The sequence below is a fragment of the Coenobita brevimanus genome, chromosome 61 (assembly GCF_032717465.1).
Source record: "Coenobita brevimanus isolate Jiangsu-jjx chromosome 61, ASM3271746v2, whole genome shotgun sequence".
In the NCBI taxonomy this organism is placed as follows: domain Eukaryota; kingdom Metazoa; phylum Arthropoda; class Malacostraca; order Decapoda; family Coenobitidae; genus Coenobita; species Coenobita brevimanus.
In genome coordinates this window covers 34,183,949-34,206,490 of record NC_137014.1, presented here as the reverse complement: position 1 = coordinate 34,206,490, position 22,542 = coordinate 34,183,949, and the positions used below count along the sequence as shown (strand labels likewise).

The 22,542-nt window shown below is 41.0% G+C and overlaps 1 protein-coding gene across 1 annotated transcript in view; it reads left to right on the top strand.

Moving 5' to 3' along the window:
* Positions 1-22,542, top strand: part of meigo (Solute carrier family 35 member B1 homolog meigo) — an 89,080-nt gene that overhangs the window by 51,214 nt on the left and 15,324 nt on the right. Inside the window, exons 6-7 of the mRNA XM_080275314.1 lie at positions 7,036-7,162; positions 15,657-15,763. Coding sequence (XP_080131440.1) covers positions 7,036-7,162; positions 15,657-15,763 — 234 coding nt within the window. The remainder of the gene's footprint in view (positions 1-7,035; positions 7,163-15,656; positions 15,764-22,542) is intronic.

Genomic DNA, 22,542 nt, shown 5'->3' with positions numbered 1-22,542 from the left:
GAAGGGAAGAGGTTGTGTAGATCAGATATTCATTCTTAGATCTTTAGTGGAAAAGTTTCTAGAGAAGGGAAAGAAGTTGTATGCGGCCTTCATGGATTTGGAGAAAGCATATGACAGGGTGGATAGACAAGGATTGTGGAAAGTATTAAGAATATATAAGTAGATGGGACGTTGTTGAATGCTGTGAAGAGTATGTATGAAGGTGCTAAGGCTGCAGTGCGTGTGGATAGTGAACTGAGTGAGTTTTTCTGTTTGAAGGTTGGGTTGAAACAGGGATGTGTCATGTCTCCATGGCTGTTCAATCTGTTCATGGATGGGGTTATAAAAGAGATACAAGGTAGGGCAGTGGATGTTGGAGTGGCCCTAATGAGAGAGGGCAGTGTTTGGAAACTCCCTGTACTGTTATTTGCAGATGATACTGTGTTGTTAAGTGAAGACGAAGGGGAGCTGCAAGGCTTGGTGGATGAGTTTGGGAGAGTGTGTAAGAAACGGAATCTAAAGGTGAATGTAGGGAAGAGTAAAGTGATGGTCTTCGAGAGAGGTGAAGTCAGGGAGCGTACAGTGAGGTTGGATTATGAGGAAATGGAAAATGTGAGTATGTTTAAATACTTGGGTAGTGTGATGGGTAAGGATGGGAGTTTGGAGGGTGAAGTGCTTGAAAGGGGAAAAAAAAGGGAGAAAGGTTGCTAGATCGTTGAAGGCAGTGATAAGAAACAGGGAAGTGAGCATGGAAGTGAAAAAGTTATTACATGACAGTATTGTGATACCAACTCTAATGTATGGACGTGAAGCTTGGACTTTGTTGGAGGGACACAAGTCAAGAGTGAGAGCAGTGGAAATGAGTTATTTGAGAGGAACCTGTAGAGTCACATGGAGAAACAGACTGACAAATGAGGATGTAAAGGAGGGTTGTGGTGTGGATGTGGACATGATGGGAAGTGTTAGGAGAAACACATTGAAGTGGTTTGACCATGTGGAGAGGATGGAGAGTGAGAGACTGACGAAGAGAGTGTATGTGAGTGAGGTGGAGGGGGAGAGAGTTAGGGGAAGGCCAGGGATGAGATGGAGGGATGGAGTGGAGAGGTATATGAGAGGGGTGTGTGAATTGGGAGCAGAGCAATGAAGTGGTGGGGGACAGGGTGACGTGGAGGCAATTTGTTTGTGGCCACGCCTTACGGGATTAAGGCGTCTGGCAATAGATAGATAGAGATGTTGCAAGACGTCATGTGGTTATATGGTGACCACGGAATGCAGTAAGTAGTTTCTGTATTTGGTACTTTATGTATCTGATACTTTATGTTCTTGTACAGTAACTGTTGACTCGTGCTGGTAAGATATAAATAAGTAGTTTCTGTATTTGGTACTTTATGTATCTGATACTTTATGTTCTTGTACAGTAACTGTTGATTCGTGCTGGTAAGATATAAATAACATATGAGATAAGTAAGGTGTAACTTGCAGGGTAAAATGTGTAGGAAGTAGTTCTGGAAAGCCCCCTAAACCGATGAGAATATGAGCCCAGACCAGGTTGTGAACAAATGAACACTTGACAACTCAGTCTTGTGGATCATATACTGTAGTCACGGCGCTGGACTCTGAGGTTGTTATTATCATGCCCTAGCAACCTACCATTCAGAAGTGCGTCTGATTTCGTGTATAATATGAGACGCATGTAATTTATGTACAGTGGGGCACCAATTTTCGCGCCTAATTGGGTCCAAAAATAATGCGCGAAAGTGGAATTAGCGAAAATTGGGGCATTGTCTTTATGGCAAAAAGGCTAATTGGTTCCCGGTTATCCTAAAGTAACATCAGATTTTCATTTTCACTTGCACTACAGTACATCAAATCACTATTGTACATTGCATTGTGAGATACAAACAATAAAAACTGTACAGTACACATTATATGAGGAGAAACATACCACAGAGACCAGGTTGAGGTGTTTAATGGATGTTGGGGGTAAGTATCCGAGGCGCATGGCTGGCTTATTTAGCCACGCCAGACGTATTGGCGCCACCTCTTGCTGCCTCGCTACTGTCGATTCTGGGATGTTAAATATACGGCAGATTTCACTGTTTTTTGCGCCCTTGTCCATGTGCTCAACTATCTTCCTTTTCATTTCATTATTATACTGCCGTTTCTTCACTCCAACACGATACTCTCTTTTAGCCTTGGTCTTTCCTCCCGACTTTGAATGTCCTGGCCACTTTTTATCACCACCATTGCCTCCCGGCCCTCCCCCCACACCACCAGGCTCTTCCCCCACACCACCAGGCCCTTTCCCCACACTACCAGGTTTAGTAGAGGCCATTGAACCGTGAGAATCCAACACAGTGGAGCTAGCACGCTCGTACACAATGGCGGGAATGGGTGGACAGAGTGTTGACATGACGTCATTCAAGATGGCGGTGGGTTGCGGGCGGGTGGTGCAGGAAATTCAAAGTTCAAAATATTGTCCCAAACCCAAAATTTGTGCGCGAAAATCGATTTTTTTCAAGCGAAAGTGGAAGTTAGGGAATATTTGGTGCATGCCGCGAAAGTGGATTCCGCGAATCCTGCTGTAGCGAAAGTTGGTGCCCTACTGTATAATATGTTCGTGTATAGTATACTTATGCAAAATAACATGATTTGTGTATGATATGAAATCGGACGCTCTTTTGAATGGTAGGTTGCTAGGGTACGATAATGAGAACCTCAGAGTCGTGCGCTGCGACTATAATAATAATAATAATAATCTGGCCTTTTGTTTCTCAAAAGCGCCAGTTCTTCCATTTGGGAATTCACTAGCGCTCGTTATTTTTACAGTTACAAGAATTGTGACATTTCTTGTATATAATACAAGCTACATCATATATACATGAAAGTGGCAAAAATTAAACCCTATAATCATGTCATAGTACCTCTCTCCAGGTCGTAGCATTTTGAAAAAAGAAAGGCTTTCAGCTGTCTCTTAAAGGATTCAACAGTAGAGAGTTGTCTTATGGACAATGGCAATCTGTTATATAATCTACGGGCTCTATATGCAAAAGAATGATCAGAGAAAGATGACTGGCGAATGGCTCCTGGCTCATCAAGATGCAAGGAATCATCTTCACTGCATAACATCACACCCGGGCGTGTCGATGGGAGTTTTAATAATTCAGCAAGATACTTCGGTTCACCAAACTTAAGAACCTTGAATGTAATAAGATACAGTTTAAATTCAGTTCTAGCCTTTACTGGTAACCAATGCAACTCGATCAGAAACGGGGTAGTTGAGGTTCTCGGGGAGACCAAAGATAAGCCGTGCCGCCCTGTTCAACACAGACTGAACTTTTGTTAGTATATTATTTGGAAGGCCAACCCACAGTGAATTACAATAATCAACACGAGACAAGACCACTGCATGGACCAATGTTAGGAGGCACTGTCTATTCAGGAATCTTCTCACAGAATACAGATTTCTGATATGCAAGTTACACCCTCTTACAACCTGATTAATGTGTTCTTTGTAATTTAACTTAGAATTAAAATAAACACCCAAATTTCGAACAGAACTGACTGGATGCAGCTGTGACACGCCAATGTTCAAAGCAAGGGCATTGTCAGTGTCATCACCCCTTCTGTTTCCTCTGATGATGATGATCTCAGTTTTACCATCATTCAGCTTAGGTTTCCTCTTAGCCATCCAAATCTTAATATCAGACATTAGAGATTCAAACTTTATCTTAGTATCGTTGATATCTGACATCTTAACATAGAGCTGGGTGTCATCAGCATAAAAATGATAGGACACATCATGAGCATCAAGTAGAGACGATAAACTACTTGTGTAGATAGTAAATAGAATTGGACCCAAAACTGATCCTTGAGGGACTCCAAATAGAAGAGGAGCAGAATCAGAGCTAACGCAATCAACAACCACTCTCTGAGATCTGTCCGACAGAAACGACTTAAGGAGCAAAAGGGCACTATCACGAACGCCATAAAAATACAGATCATCCAACAGTAGTTTATGATCTACTGTATCAAAAGCTGCAGACAGATCCAAAAGAACTAGGAGAGAGGACATCCCACTACAAGTGTTTGCCACCAAGTCGCTCTGAATCCTTGTTAGTGCAGTTTCAGTCGAATGGTATTTTCTGTATGCTGATTGAACAACAGGAACAACTCTGTTGTGTTCCAGTAGCGGTAAGAGTTGGTCAAGTATGGCCCGCTCAGTAATCTTGGATAAAAAAGACAGGTTAGAGACAGGACGATAATTTGTCATGCTCTCGACATCAAGGCCAGGTTTCTTAATTAGGGGCCTAAGCAAAGCACGTTTCTCAGACTGCACAAAATTACTTTCTAAGAAGCATCTATTTATTATGTTGCAGATAAAGTCTGCAGCATGCTTATACACATCAGGCAGTTGTGACATGTTACATGGATCGAGTGAGCAAAATGTTTTATTAAGTTCTCTGATGTAACATTTGACTTTGTTTACATCCAGTGGATGAAATGTTGAAAGCAAATGATCCCCGGTGCACCGTGGCTGGAAGTCAACTGAGTACACTTCATTAGGAGAACTGCTGTCTAAATCACTTCTTATGCGAGATATCTTACTTGTAAAAAATGAAGCAAAATCAGAAGCTAATTGGGCATCAGATAAAGAAGTTGGTTTAACAATTACATTCCTCTGACCAACCAAATTGTTCACAACTGCAGACAATTTTTTTGGATCACCACCACATGAATCAACTTTATTTCGATAATACCTAGCCTTTTGGGCTTTTACAATGTGAACGACTGCTCTTCTCGCAAAAACATAACGCAAACGAGTTACTTCGGTCCGCTGCAAGCGCCACTCACGTTCTGCCCTTCTACGTTGTCTACGCAAAGAATTAATGGATGGACCATACCACGGAGAATTATCACGTACAGTGATTGTTTTTACTACCTCAGGACAATAATGGTCAAAAATTGACCTGAGCTCGTTGTTGTAAATATCAACCAATTCACCAGAAGAAAGACTTGAAGAATCGATGGAGTTTAAATGTTGATCAATTTCAAAACACATCAACTGGTGGTCAACATTGTTGTCATTTCTGAACCTGATGACCTTCTTATATGAAGGTGATTTCGGGACATCAAAACTAAGAGTGATCAGAGCATGATCAGAGATGAGGGGGTCAAATGAGTCAACCTCCACATCTGATACATGCCTGCAACCAACAGGGGACAAGATCAAGTCAAGGACATGTCCTGAGACATGAGTTGGATTACTCACATGATTGAAAAAATTGTTCTGGGTGATCAACTCAAGGAATTCTGAAGAAAATGGTTTTGACTCTGGACTGTCAACCCAATAATTGAAATCACCACAAACAAGAAGTCCTCCAGATCTAAGAGAAAACCCTTCAAGAAACTGCCCAAACTCCTCCATTAAACCTCGATCTCTGCCCGGATGACCTGGTCGATAGACAATTGCAATTCTAATGGTATTCTGATGGAAATTTATTAATACTTCCATAAATTCAAATGATGATGGGGTCAGCTCAGAGTCAATGAGAGAAACGTTTGCAAGTGCTGCAGAGTAGATGAGTGCTACGCCTCCTCCTGGATAGTCAGCAGCAGGCCTGGGAATACTAATAATAGAATGTGTCTTAGGCAAGGCATTACGAATAATATCGATATCAGACTCATACAACCAGGTTTCAGTCAAGCACAATATGTCAAGCTCGTGCTGATTTAGGGTTTCATTAATATAGTCTATCTTATTACGGATGGAACAAATATTTAAAAGACCCATCCTTAACTGGTTCAAGAGGGACGTAGTCAGTTTTTTGAATGGTCAAAATTGGTGTTTTCAATCAATCTATTCCTATGAGAAATCATAATTGGACATTCTCTACTTGAAGCAAAATGGGCAGCCACCTGTGACTTTGAATTAGCATCTTGATGTCTTAAAGAGGAGCAGTTGATGCATTTGGGAGAATTTCTGTTACTACAGTCCTTAGATTTATGGGCTCCAGCACAAAAGACACATTTAGTTTCATCACTTTTCCTAGAACATCTCTCAAATGTATGACCAAAGCCTTGACAGTGATGACACTGTGTAACCCAGAATCTATCGAAAGCGCGGCATCTTGTAAGATCCACATAGATGTAATTGCCCTGTTCTACAATGGAGGATCTCACCTATAGTGGCATTGGAGACCCTGGATGGGACTCATGAAGGTTTGCATCTGAGGAGGCAGTTGGGATTTATTGCATACATAATGCCAGTCAAGGAAAGTGAGGCTGGTAAAGTTTTACTAAAGGTCAAGTGAAGCTGGTAATCCTCATCCTAAGTGTTGGGAGTGGAGTAGCCTAGCCTTGCACCCTTTATTTCATGAGGCAAAAAAAGATTGGATGGACAGATAGATAGATAGATAAAAGAATTTACATAAATAGGTTGACAAAAGTCTTTAGAAATAAAAGAATGGTTAATGTTAGAAGAGAGAGTGAATAAAATGTAGAAGGAAGAGTAGAATTGTTCATTGGGGAGAGAGAAGGAAGAGGGAGAAGAGAACTGGGGAGAGAGAAGGAAGAGGGAGAAGAGTACTGGGGAGAGAGAGAAGGAAGAGGGAGAAGAGTACTGGGGAGAGAGAGAAGGAAGAGGGAGAAGAGTACTGGGGAGAGAGAAGGAAGAGAGAGAAGAGTACTGGGGAGAGAGAAGGAAGAGGGAGAAGAGTACTGGGGAGAGAGAAGGGAGAGGGAGAAGAGTGACAGTGTGTGTGAGAAGCATGTTTGGACAAAGTGGCCTTAATACAGTTTTGTCTTGGCTGTTTCCTGTTAGGAGGTTCTCAGGAGGAAGCATGGTGTTGGAGGTGATAATAATGAAAGACTTTGATGAAACAAATGAAAGACAAGAGTAATAAAATTAGAAAGTAAAATAATGTATCTTATCACTTGCATTATTGTTAATATATATAGAAAATGGAGAGTAACTTAAGGAAATATTTTTCTTTAGAATTTTCCATACAGCTATTTTGCTGTGTTTTGATCTCAACATTTGTGCACGTTTTCCAGCTGCTGTCACTAACAATGGATGGCCTAACAGGGGCAGTGCAAGAGCGGATGATTGCTGAGTCCAAGACCAAGTCAGGTCACATGATGCTCAATATGAACCTCTTCTCCATTGGTTATCTTGCTGTTGGTATGTAAGAATTGCTTATCAAAAGGTTACATTATTATATTGAATCAGACTAGACTAGATTTTGCCATTTTAGGATGGTGCACTGTTTACAGTTGAAAGTTAATGATACTATACTGTCATTTTAATCTTGCCCATATGTATAGGAAACTCAGTTATCTGACATAATTCAGCCAAGCTTTACACCAAAGAACATGAAACGTCACATATTGCATAGTACCCTTCATCAGTTCACTATTTGGCATCCAGCCAGATATTTTGTTGTTATCTGTTTCAGCCCTCTGTCCTATAAAGTAAAAGATGGAAAAAAAGTAAAAGATGAAAATTAAACATAAAATACAGTAATGATACAGTACAGTACTACAGCGCTAGTTGGCTACTGTTTACGAGCTGGTTGAGATCCCTTAGTGCCAGATATTGCATAGAATTGCTGGTTATGTCCCATTTTGGTGCCGGGTATTGCATAATTATGCCAGATATTGCTTTATTAGAGCAAAGCCAACAATGCCAGCTTTAATGTTGGGCCAGGTATTGTGACGACGGATAATTGAGAGTTTACTGTATATTGTATATACTGTATATATATAGTACAGGATATTGAACAACTACAGAGACATTACACACTCTTGTCTCACTCTAACACAGTAGTTGAAATACTTACCCATACATACACCTACTTTTACATGTCCGTCACCACCATCACAGCATTCTTCAGTTATCCATCCACACAGTACATATGTGAAACTTTCCATAATCTTTGCCTGCTCACATTGTCACACACTTTATCCATGTACCCTGCTTTTAATGTATACTGATTAATTATTCAGAGCTTATACTTATAATTTTGTCATTTGTTTTACATTCTGTTCTCATTTGTCATTAGATAACATGTCACAGTTTAATACATTAAGCATGTCTTTAACCCCTAAACCACGGGCTTGTTTTGCTTTGACTTGTGGCTCCCGCGGGCATATTCGTGCTCCGACAGACTCTCTAAAAATATTTGCCAAAAATCAGTTATTAGTCCTAGAATACTAAAATTACATATGCTTATGGCACATACTTTCAGCTTTCTCCTGGGATGTTTGTTGAGCCTTCGTCGAGTACCGTAGGATTTGTGGAGACCTCTGAAGTTGGGTAATGAAGTCTCCACTTTACACTTCCCGACAACCCATAATATGATTACCACAGCCTGATATTATCACTGGAAACACTATTCTATGATTCTCAGATAGTTTGGAATCCATACCCCCCCAAACAAAACACTGTGAAAGCAATGAAAATTACGAGGGCGTATGACCTTCCCACTTGCGATCGTTCGCCGCTGGTGTTCTGTCATTTATTATTCATAAAACTCCTCACACTTTATATTTCTATTACTATATAACACTTATATATATCTACAGTCTTTATCCATAAGTTTCCTTCAGTAATAGTAGTTTATTGTCACTGTAGGCATTCAATTTCTCTTTCAGTAAAATACGTAACGTTCACTTTCTCATCCTGTATACTAGCGTTGAGAGTGAATGTCACTTTCACCTTCACTCTCATAACTTATAGTATTCATACATGCTAGAGTGAAACTTTCACTTTCATTACTCCTAGTACAGTACAAGTCCCATTATTCGGCATCTATGGGACCAGGATGATGCCGAGAAATTAGATTTGCCGAATAATCAAAAACCTACCCACTCAGTACCTTAAATATATTGGTGAACACTCATCACCACTTATGGTACGGTATTACAACTGTGTTTGGAGAGAGTACTGTATACTGTACAATACTGCAATCAATACAGTACTATACCTGAATCTGAAATATATATATATATTAGTGAACATATACAAGGGTAATGACACAGTAGGCCTACAAGTCAGATAACACTTCATGGATGGCCGAAATGATACGGAATATTACCTACCAGCTCAGTATATCACTTGTATTGGTGAACTCATCACTACTTATATTATTACAAATATGTTTGGAGTGAGTACTGTATACAGTACTTTTTCCAAACAAAATAAAATAGTCGGAAAATTGCATAAAATAAAGGGATCTGAACTGGTAAGGTCTTTCTGATGAAAGTCATAAATTACATTTAGCACTCTTGTTCGTTTTTTTTTTTTTTTTTTTACATGTGAAAGGAGAGTACTGATCGAAACAGTAATGTATTCCATGAACCCCTTAATAACCTCCGACATTGAACAACCCTTTAAAGTACCGATGTCGAGTTAGTGAGCTATGGAAAAACTGTGAACAATTATGGGAATGGAACGAAGGTCACTTGTATGTTTACACGACTCTATGCTACGATTCCAAGCAGTCAGGGGGTCAGTTAATCTCAGATGTTTTCGCCCATTTGGTAAATGTACCGTAAGTTTATCAATTCTCCAGTCAATCATAGCGAATCATAGCATGGGTTTAGGGAGCTAAATAACACATTTCTAGGTGCGCCAGACGATTATCTTCACATCTTATAAGAAAATGGAAGAAATTAAATCCCTTTCTGAGTACGTAAAGTTCTTCCATTCTTCTGAAATCAATTTATTTTTCTTAAAGATGGGAAGATAATCGTCTGGCTCACCTTGCAATGTGTTATTTAACTTCCTAAACCCATGCTATGATTCGCTAGGAGTCACGGAAAGATTGATAAAGTTACGGTGTATTTACCAAATGGGCGAAAACATCTGAGATTAACCGACCGCCTAACTGCTTGGAATCGTAACGTAGTCATGTAAACATACCACTGACCTTCGTTCCCTCCCCATAATTGTTCAGTTTTCTTTATAGCTCACACTAACTTAACATCACTGACATCGGTACTGTAAAAGGTTGTTCAGTGCCGGAGGTTATTAAGGGGTTAATGGGATATATTACTGTTTGCATCAATGCTCTCTCTTTCACGTTAAGCACAAAAACAAACAAAAGAATGAGCACTAAATGTACGTTTAACTTTCATCAGAGAGACCTTAGCAATTCATATTCCTCCAGTTTATTTTTAAGTATTTTTCTTACTTTAGGTTAGGTTAGGTTTGGTTAAATTATAAGGTACAGTTAAACTCGGTTAGGTTAGGTTCAGTTAAACAGGACAGTCCCTTCCACCATTATGCTGAGGAATAAAAATACTAGAGCTGTCACAGCCGTACAGCTAAAAACAACGGGGAAACTAATTTAACAAGCAACATTTATTTATGGGTAATGCATTACAGTGTCAGTGGTTCATGGGCTACTCAGTTACCGGTGTCATTTTCAGGAAGGCATCAAGAATGAAAGAATTTCAAGAATTAGCGTGGGGGCTTGGAACGTAACCCTCGCTAATTTGGTGGGGGTGGTTACTGTAGTGTATGATACTGTGCAATATTGTAATCAATACAGTACTATACCTGAATCTGAATAAAAATATAGAAATTAGTGAACATACAGAAGTGTAATGAAACATTAGGCCTACAAGCCACAGATAACACCTCCTAGACTGCCGAGATGATTCCGGACATCTGCCGAACAATCAATGATTTTCGTAAATGGGACTATTTCTCAAAACTGCCGAAATGTCGGATCTACCGAACAATCAGCTGCCGAATAATAGGACTTTTACTGTATATATACTCGTATTCTTATAACACTACTCATTTACATTTCTATTTACATTCTCTATTTTATTTTCATTACAGTAATCCCGCATATTTCGCGGTAGTTACGTTCTTGTAACCCCCGCGAAATGCCAAATACGCGAATACTCTATTAACAATTGAATCTTGCACTTGTGTCCAACATGCTATCCATCACACAGTCCATGTCCATACTGGTTGCGAGAGAATTCGCCGTCAGACAATTCCCTTTCAAAACATGGACGATTCCCCGCCATTCTATAAATATACTTATTATTAATTAATCAATTCTTTTATAAATATACTTATTATTAATTAATCGATACTTTAATAACTATATTTCAGGGGGATCCAGCAAAGTCTATGTTCAATAGCGTAGGCTCTGGATATTATTTATTAGTTGCACCTTTAGTCAATAATTAACTTGTTTCTTCCTCGCTGTAGTCGCCTTTGAATTATATTCTAGCGTCGTCCATAGCTATCTTCATTAATGAAGGCGAATTGTCTTGTTTTTGTTGTGACGGCGATTTGCCTTGACAGCGAATTGTCCCGAAACCTCCATACTCATCCCGAAATACCTTCTTACAAGATTGAAAGTACATACTCCATTATAAAGGAAAAACGTAAACACCGTACTGTAATACACAATTATCTACACATTTATTCACAAAACAGTACAAAATAAAAAGATGCAGTAACTGGTGATAGCAAACACTCGCATGGTCGTATGTCCCCCAACTCACACAGTCGCACCTCCCCCGACCACTGCCAGCTATTTACTGTTTGCTGCCAGCCACCAACGCCACTCGAAGACTCACAATCTGACAAAATGATTTTTCAATCATTACACCACAAGTTAAGTTGAAATTATTAAACTTGTTACCTGACTTTTTTGCTCAGTATCACGTACTGTACGTATACAGTATATATATATATTTTTTTTCCCAAGGTGTGCACCACATAAAACTTTAATTCACGTCTATAAGTACAGGAATATTATTAGTTAATGTCTGTTTGTTATCATTTTACATACCTTTAGTTACAGAAGAGTTTCACTCAGAGACATCAGACGAGGCAGGGGAGTTAGGACAGGGATCATCAGCTGACTCGTCCTCCATGCATGAATCATCCATGCGTGGTGAGGCAGGAGAGGATGAGTTGCCAGATGTAGATGGCAGGGCAGATGCAGGGCTGCGTTGGTTTTTCTTTGAGAAAAACATAGTTATTGGAAGTTGCTCTCTTTCACGTTTCATCTCCTTCATTATTTCATGGTAGGGAGCAAACACGGCTTCCATCCCATTCTTCACTTTTAATGCCCTGTCCAGTGATAGGTCATATGACATTAGTAGGGAGATAGTATGCCTCATACTGCGAGTGATTTCCCCAAGCTTTTCTAGTGTCAACGCCTGTGGTAACTCGTTTATACCAGATTCCTCTTCCTCTTCATCTTTCTCTTCTTCATTGAGCAGTTCTTCCAATTCTTGAGTCGTCAGTTCTTCTCCTGCATTCCCCAGCAGTTCCTCCTGAATTTCATTTTCTTGCAGGTCAGAAAACCCTTCACCTCCGACAGTCCTCGAAAGATTTTTAATTCTTATAAGTTCAGCATCAACAGTTGGGAATCCTGCAAAGTCATTCACGACTGAAGGCCACAATTTCTTCCAACAGGAGTTGATGTAGCTAGCAGAGAGTTCCTCATGGCACTGTTGAATTAACATGATGCAGTTGGCTATGTTGAATTTCTTCCACCACATTTTGATGTTATCTCCTTCTTCTATGCCTTGTCTAATCATAGCAAAGCTTCGTGCCACGTATTTTGCCTTGAAAACAGCAATGATGCCCTGATCAAGTGGCTGAATGAGTGATGTGGTGTTCTTTGGTAGAAAAACTACCTCGATGTTAGGGTGTGCAAATTTAATTGATTCAGGGTGACCTGGGCAGTTATCTATTACCAGCAGCACTTTAAAGTCTATCCCCTTTGCCTTCAAGTATCTTTCAACCTCGGGAACAAAACAGTTATGGAACCAGTCACTGAACAATACTGCCGTCATCCACGCTTTCTTGTTGCTACGATAAAACACTGGCAGCTGATTCAAGTCTTTCCCTTTAAGTGCACGTGGTTTTTTAGCCCTGTATAGCAGCATAGGCTTGATCATATGACCAGCTGCGTTCCCACAGAATAGCAGCGATACTCTGTCCTTCTGAGCTTTAAATCCAGGTGCCTGTCTCTCCTCTCGAGATATAAAAGTTCTGCTGGGCATTTTTTTCCACCACAGCCCAGTCTCATCGGCATTGAAAACTTGTTCCGGCAGATACCCTATGTCCTTCACTATTTTTTCAAATTCTGCTGGATACGTTTCTGCTGCCACGTGATCAGCAGAGGCTGATTCGCCAGTAATCCTGAGATTGTGGAGTGAGAATCTCTTCTTAAAGTTCTCAAACCAGCCTTTGCTAGCCATAAATGTGTGCTTCCCATCTCTCTCTCCATCACTGAAATGATTGTACAAATCCTTGGCCTTTTCTCTGATCGAATTTGTGTCAACAGGAATATGTCGGCGGTTCAAATCTTCAATCCATATGTTCAGAGCCTTTTCCATTTTAATCAGAGCATTATCACGAACATGTTGTGACACCTTTGCTGACGTTGATGCACAGCTAGCAACTGCATGTCTTATTTCTTTTTCACTTTTCTTAATGTAACGCACTGTCGATTCGTTCACTCCATACTCACGACCGCATGCGGCGTAGCTCATGCCACTTCTTAGCTTGTCCAGTAACACAATTTTCTCTGCTAAGGTCATAACTTTTCTTGATCGTTTTGTCACTTTGGAGTTCTTACTGATTGTATTATTAGCCTTCAGTGAGGCTGGCTTATGTCCTGGGGCCATGTGGAAATAACGTGGGAGACCAAGTGGCTTGTATTACAGCGCGGTTACTAGTGCACCAAGCAGGTGAGGCAGACAGGCGTGGACTGAGGGATGCAGGGCAGAGGGACCGTGGGAAAGGGATAGATGGTGGCGTGAGTTTACCGCGCTACAATTGGAAACGGCGGGAATTTCACATTTTTTGTTCTCCGTATATTCAAGGATATTTTTGAACTTATTAATGCTAAGAAAATCCGCGAGAGGGCAAAACCGTAAAAAAAAAATCCGCGAAACATACGGGATTACTGTACAGTATTTACATTTCAATTTTATTTACACAGTGTTAGGCACTGTCACTTGCAGTAACTTATAAAACTATTTTCCACTGTTCACTTATATTTACATTCATTGCTTTCATTTGCTGTTTACACATTATTTACACATAATTTACATTTCCACTTGCACTGTTTTACTCACCAGAAAGATCGTAGTCACTCTCTATCATTTGTCAGCCCTTTACCTCTTTCCACACGAGGTTTAGTAGGGGGTAGAGGTCACAGGGCCCTTTGCATGGAGCTAAAAAGCAGCGGAATTTGACAGGTGCGTATCCGACGTACTTTCACCTTGAAAGATGACAGTAAACTGATACTGGTGGCCTGCCTCTAGGGGGAGTGCAATACTGCCAATGTCAGCCTTGTGACAGCTGCTAATATATAGCTATGAAATGATTGGCAGGAAATCTAGACAATACATAATAAATTAGGTAGTTCCAGGTGAATGTAAATATCACTTAGGCTTCTCCCTTCCCTCCTTATATATATTTTTATCATGAGAATAGATTATACGGCATATTTCAAGGGGAAATAAACATCGAAAATTAGCAAATGAGTGCACATGAGGTGTTGTCAGGTGATAATTAGCCAATTCCAGGTGTATGGCACTATCACTTACCTTATTTCTTTTTTGTATATATTATTTGGTATAAGAATAGGGCATAGGGCTTATTTCAATGGTTGAAATCAGTGGAAAATTCCAGGGAAGATTTACTTAGTGTAGAACACATTGTGGTGGCCTGCAATAATTAGGTAGTTCCAGGTGAATGTAAATAGCACTTAGGCTTCTCCTTTCCTTTCTTATATATATTTTTATTACGAGAATAGATTATACGGCATATTTCAAGGGGAAATAAACAGCGAAAATTAGAGAACGAGTGCATGTGAGGTGTTGTCAGGTGATAATTAGCCAATTCCAGGTGTATGGCACTCTTACTTACCTTATTTCTTTTTTGTATATATTATTTGTTAAGAATATGGCATAGGGCTTATTTCAATGGATGAAATCAGTGGAAAATTCCAGGGAAGATTTACATAGCGTAGCACGGTCGGGTAGGCGAGAGGATAGGGTAATGGAGGGGAGGTAGGGAGGGGAGTCAAGAACGGGGAGAAATGGCTAAATTGTCGACAATGGATGGGAGTACAGATGAGATTAGGAGTGCTGACTAGTGTTGGACATTGGCAGTACTGATAGATGATACAAGCCACCACTTGAAAGCCCGGGCGAATTCAAAATAACACAGAATCATAAAAGTGACGCCCCACGGTATGATCCCTTGTTCCCAAGCGTCACGAAAGTGACGCCTCACGGTTAAGGGGTTAATAGAGGACAGTGTGGGATCATCCAGAATATGTGCAATTCAGAAAGCCTCAGGAATTTTTTGAGTGTTGGATATCATCATGGAGACATTTTCCCTGATCTAGTATTTCCAGAATTCTGATAAGACTGCTCATCAGTTTGATTTTATATGACAGCTGATCCACTCCTGTCCTGAATATCATTAATAAACTGTGAGTGCATGAATTTTGATGAACCTTAGTTATGAGGTAGAAATGAGTCTAGTTGGTTACTAGTCAATTGACCTTTCAATCTATCATCACTTGGCCTTCAGCAAAACTAAAAGGTGTTACAAATTTTAATTACTGTATATGTTAAAAAATAAAGTGCTTTGTAATGCTCTTTGTCCTCCTTAGCCCTGCTGGTAACGGGAGAGCTGTTCACCTTTGTGGCATTTGTGCAGCGCTTCCCAGAGGTGATAACCAAAATGCTTCTGTTTAGTGTCTGCAGTGCTCTTGGTCAGGTGGGTTCTGTTGTGCTTTAATCCCTTCAGTCAGGTCTTTCATTTTCTAGTTTATTCTTGCTGTGGCTAGATGATTATATTGAGCATTGGAGAGACTTTAATCATAGGAATTAGATATAATCCTCATTAACTCCATCATCATTAGGGATCTGTCTGAGGTTGAATAAAATCATGTAATGAGATGAAGAACAAACTTATCAGACTGGTGTACATCATCTGAGTGGAGGGGTTAATCCATTCATGTTAGTCTCGTAAATTTAATGATTTACTGTATTTTGTATTGTTCAACTTAAGGAGGACCACTGTTCATAAAAGGGGTGATGGTGACTATATTTTACCACTCCAGCTCAAAAATTCCCTTCCTGTTGTGGATGAAGTTATGTGGTGGTAGCAAAGATAGAACACAAAATACAGTGACCTTGCAATTTACATGAGGGATGTGTTCTATGAACAGTTGTGTAATGTGAATTTCATATAATTTAAATATAATTACCCCATAACTGTTAAAGGTAAGTGAAGGGGTTAGGTTCTGTGTTTGTTAAGCACTGTGATAATTTACTCATCATAGTGCTTATTTTCTACTTTGTACATAAAATCTATCTATCTATCTATCTATAGCCCGACGCCCTAATCCCGCAAAGGGTGGCCGCAGACAAAACGCCTCGAAGTCGCTCTGTCACCCACCATTTGACTACCCTCCCCCCAACTCACCCCCCCCTCCCTCATATACCTCTCAACTCCATCCCTCCACCTCATCCTCAGTCTACCCCTCATATACCTCTCCACTCCATCCCTCCACCTCATCCTCAGTCTACCCCTCATATACCTCTCCACTCCATCCCTCCACCTCATCCTCAGTCTACCCCTCATATACCTCTCAACTCCATCCCTCCACCTCATCCTCAGTCTACCCCTCATATACCTCTCAACTCCATCCCTCCACCTCATCCTCAGTCTACCCCTCCCTCTCCCTCCACCTCACCTACATACACCCTCTTAGTCAGTCTTTCATTCTCCATGCTCTCAACATGTCCGAACCACCTCAGTGTATTTCTCCTAATCTTCTCAACCACATCCTAATCCACCCCACAACGTTCCTTCACTTCTTCATTCGTCAACCTGTCCCTCCATGTCACTCCACATGCTCCTTTCAAGTAACTCATTTCCACTGCTCTCACTCTTGACTTGTTCCCCTCTTGCAGGGTCCATGCCTCTCTTCCAGACGTCAGGGTAGGGATCACAATACTATCATGTAGTGACCTCTTAACTTCCATACTCACCTCCCTATTCCTCATCACTGCTTTCAGTGAACCAACAACCTTCCTTCCCTTCTGTACCTTTTCACGCACTTCATCCCCCAAAGTTCCATCCTTACTCATCACACTACCCAAGTACTTAAATGCACTCACATTCTCCATATCCTCACCATCTAACCTTACTGTACATTCTGTGACTTCATTCCTCTCAAACACCATAACTTTACTTTTGTTTACATTTAACTTTCAGCTTCCTCCTCCTACACACTGTCCCAAATTCATTCACTAAACCTTGCAACTCCCATTCATCTTCACTCAACAATACTGTATCATCAGCAAACAGCAACACCAGAATCTTCCAAATCTCACCCTCATTCATCAGAGCCACCCCCACATCCACTGCCCTACCTTGCACCTCCTTTACAACCCCATCCATGTATATATTAAACAACCATGGAGACATCACACAACCCTGTTTCAGTCCCACATTGAAATCAAAGAACTCACTCAACTCACCATCCACTCGCACCGTAGCCCTAGCTCCTTCGTACATACTCTTCACAGCACTGAACAATTTCCCTTCCACTCCATATATTCTTAATACCTTCCACATACCTTGCTTATCTATTCTGTCGAAGGCAGCGTATACTTTCTTTCCCTTCTCTAGATACTTCTCCACTAAACATCTTAGAACAAATATCTGATCTACACACCCTTTTCCCTTCCTAAATCCCCCTTGTTCTTCTCCAACTAGCTCCTCTGTCATATGCCTAACCCTATCAATGAGTATTCTACCATATATTTTACCAGTCTTACTAAGAAGGCAAATACCCCTGTGATTACCACATACTTCTCTCTCCCCCTTTCCTTTGTATAAAGGAACAATTATACCTGATTTCCAGTCCTCTGGAACCCTTCCCTCTTCCCAAGCCAATCTACACAACTTCCATATCCACTCCACAACAATCTCACCCCCATATGTCAGCATTTCACCACACACTCCATCAGTTCTTGGGGCCTCTCCCAACTTGATCTTCTTCATTGCTTCCAGTACTTCTGCCCTACTGATCTCTTCCTCCCTCCTCTCATCTCTTCTTCTCCCAGCCATTCCCCAACCACTTATACTCGCACTGCTCTCACTCTCTACATTCAACAAATCCTCAAAGTGCTCCTTCCATCTCCTATTTTTCTCTCTCTTCTCCACCAACAATCTATTATTCCTATCTTTCACTCCCCTACTATTTCCCCTTTCACACTGCCTTACTTTCTTTACCTCCTTCCAAAACAATTTCTTACTCTGCCTCCATTTCACACTCAGATTCCTCCCAAACTCTTCATCCACTTTTTTCTTACTCTCCTTCACCAGTCTCTTCACCTCCCTTCTCCTGTTCACATATACCTCTCTCTTCTCTCTCTCATCTTCTCCCCTACCTTTGCTCGCTAACCATTCACTACATGCCTTCTTCTTTTGTTCTACAGCTCGTTTCACCTCATCTTTCCACCATGCTGTCCCTTGCACACCCTTGCATCTCCTCCTCACTCCACAAACCACCTCACACGCTGTGCCTATCTCTTCCATGAATATCTTACATACATCTTCCACCGCTTCCATCTGCTCTAGCTCATACCTTCCCAATCTTTCTTCCACTATGCTCTTATACTCTGCCATTTTCTCACTATCTTGTAACTTCTCCACTCCTCACAGGAGCTATTTCCTCCTGTCTTCCCCTTCGTCTCCTCAACCATTTTCTTTGCAGCTTTACCTTGGCCATTACTAAGTGATGGTCCAAGACTCCATTCCCCCACCCTCTCCAAACTCTTGCATCCAACACTTGTCTTCCATTCGCTCATCCACACACACCTAGTCTATCATTGCCTTTTGTTCAACAAGTTCACCATCCATCCTTCTCATTACTCTCCATGTATACCGGTGGATCATCTTATGCCGAAAGTAGGTGTTGGCTATTGCCAACCCCTTACTAGCACAGATGTCCATCAATGCACTGCCATTCCCATCTACTTCAGCTGGCACACCCCACTGACCAACCACTCCATCCACTTGTCCATTCCCAACTTTGCGATTCATGTCTCCAATCAAAAGCACTCTCTCGCTTCTCTCAGATTTGTCCATACATGCTTCTACTCTCACCCAAAACTCATCTTTCACTCTTGCCACTTGGTCCTCTGTCGGAGCATACACTCACACAATCGCCCACGCTTGTATACCTACTTTCATCCTCACCCATACAATCCTTGCACCCACTGTTCCATACTCTTGTATTCTCCTTCCACTTCTTGCTTATCATCAGACATACTCCCTTTCTTGCCCTTTCATTCTCATTGACTCCCACACATATACCTAGACCATATTCCCATTCTCTCACCCTTTCACCTTTCCATTTAGTTTCAGTCAATCCACATATATCCACTTTTGCATCCTCAAGCACCTGAACAATCTGTCTCTCTTTCACTTCATCATTCACTCCTCTCACATTCCATGTCCCCACCCTCAGAATGTCGTTTGTCCGTTCCTTAGTCATCAACGTATGGTCCGTCCTGGTTCGAGGCACTTTATTCACTTGTTTAGTTAGTTCTTTTTACAGGATGGAACACTAACCCATCACGAACCCTTTTAGTCGCCTCGTACAACAAGCAGAGATACTGAGGGAGTATTCTTGAAATAAAATCATCTCATATTTTACGATGTTTAAAGTACTGTATTTATACCTTGAAACAGGCCCTTTTTGTTAGTTTCTATGAGCTGAAATGGCTAGCAATGGGAAGCAATTGTTACATTAGTGAGTGGCATGCTTGTTCCACACTGCCTGACAACAAAGGCAGATGGAGATCATCATGGATTGTGCAATGAGAGAATTTCGTAACACTGTCTTGTGGTTCTGCAAACTGATGCTGTGCCACTAGCATCTGAGTAATGAACGCACAATAGATGCTCGATTTAACGAACACCGATGTCTTGTGGTTCTGCAAACTGGTGCGTGCTACTAGCATCAGAATAATGAATGTACAGTAGGTGCCCAATTTAATGATCACCGATTTAGCGGAAGCCCAAGATAATGGAATAATTTTTTCCCGGTATTTTTTGCCCTACATAAAGGAAAATTTCTTTTAAAATGAGCAGGGATACCACGCTGTATGATACCTCACTACTCGTTACCCTGGATTAGTGATGGGGGTAGAAATACCACTCTACCCTCCCTTTTGTAGACCTACCCCTGGTTTTGCAATGGGTCCGGCGAGGTATTGTCTGGAGATGTTTGGCCAAAAGTTTGAATTGTCATCCCCTGAGCCATCGCCTCAGTCTCCCGCTACCATCACCCCACCTTGCCAGCCTTCCCCCCTCCCCCAGAGATGGGGTTTGAGGGCTTTGAGGAGGATGAGTGAGTGCTAAGGAGCACCACGTGTCCCCTAGCCTGGGGGATGATGACCAGGACCAGACATGGGCTTAAAAGAAGTAAGTGATCAGAGCTGTATGAGATTTCCGACCTATTTTTTATGATTTTCAGATTTTATTTGTTGGTTTTGGTGTGCTATTAACAGGTTTTAAGCTTAGTTTAGCTTCTTTAAAACCTATTAGGCCATTTTGATTGGCTTTAAACTTGTTTTTGGACTCCTTTGGATGGCTTTAGGACATGGTTGGGGAGGAATCCCAAGGCTCAGAAACACATCCCTATACTCCACATGTTAAATCTGCCCTTCTGTACAATATCCAGCCTAGCTATGTTTTGTTTCTTAACGCATCCCATCGTAAAACTGGAGTAGCCCTGTTTGATTACAGTAAGGAAATTCTGCTCCAAAAACCACCTAGTTACCGGAAAAAAGTCCTGTAAATCAAGTGTGCCATCGAGCCCATACAGGAAACACTTACTTAACCGGCGGTGTGCAGTGTTGCCACATGTCCCTGCCAAGCATGCAGTCTTCTCGTGATCTCCCAGCTGTAAACAACTGCTCCGCATGTGTGTGGCTTTGCCTTGGTATTGTGGCCATATTTGTGTTTTTTTTTCAGTGAACCAAAACTTTTATGAACCATGCCTAAGGTTCAGGAAAAGAAGGTGAGAGTGAGACTTTTGGCCAGAAATTGAAAATAATTGAGTTGATGGAGTGCCATCCCTGATGCTCTCCAGTCCCTCTGTCACTCCTGTACCACCTCAAACGCTGATGGAGGGTGACTCTGACAGTGAATAAATCACACCCAGGCCTGACACAGGTTTGGGGGGGCCAATATGGCTACCTGTGTCAGACATATTTCTGCAACAAGTGCAAATTATTTTTGGAGGTAAGACTTGTACTTTACTATCCCTGTTTACTATAGTACAGTATTTGGTACACTACTGTCCTCACCTTATTATTTATGTGTGCATATTGTATTAGTAAGTACTGTATGGATCACTATTAACTTGTACACAATAATTCATTGAAGTGGGGGTATTAAGAATGAGTTCAGAGTGCTGTGTGTAGCATTGAGAGTTAGCATAGCTTACTAGGTTTGGGTGCACAGTGTTAGGAACTCAGCTTGACCGTTGGCTTCTAAGATTCAGCGGAAAGTACCTCAGAATATCGGAAAAGTTTCCCTTATATTGAACCTTGGTTACGGAACTCGATTTAACAGAAAATTCGAGATAAAGAAATAGGGGTTGGCTGCATTTGCTTGTTAAATTGAGCATCTACTGTAGTCTCTTTCGTGACGCTTGTGAGCAAAGGATCATACTTCGGGTCGTCACTTTTGTGGTTCTGTGTTATTTTGAATTCGCCCGGGCTTTCAAATGGTGGCTTGTATCATCTATCAGTACTGCCAATGTCCAACACTAGTCAGCAATCCTAATCTCATCTGTACTCCCATCCATTGTTGACAGTTTAGCCATTTCTCCCCGTTCTTGACTCCCCTCCCTACCTCCCCTCCATTACCCTCTCCTCTCGCCTGCCCAGCCGTGCTACACTAAGTAAATCTTCCCTGGAATTTTCCACTGATTTCATCCATTGAAATAAGCCCTATGCCAAATTCTTATGCCAAATAATATATACAAAAAAGAAATAAGGTAAGTGAGAGTGCCATACACCTGGAATTGGCTAATTATCACCTGACAACACCTCACATGCACTTGTTCTCTAATTTTCGCTGTTTATTTCCCCTTGAAATGTGCCATATAATCTATTTTCGTAATAAAAATGATTATAAGAAAGGAAGGGAGAAGCCTAAGTGATATTTACATTCACCTGGAACTACCTAATTATTGCAGGCCACCACAATGTATTCTGCGCTAAGTAAATCTTCCCTGGAATTTTTCACTGATTTCATTCATTGAAATAAGCCCTATGCCCTATTCTTATACCAAATAATATATACAAAAAAGAAATAAGGTAAGTGATAGTGCCATACACCTGGAATTGGCTAATTATCACCTGACAACACCTCACGTGCACTTGTTCGCTAATTTTCGATGTTTATTTCCCCTTGAAATATGCCGTATAATCTATTCTCACGATAAAAATATATATAAGGAGGGA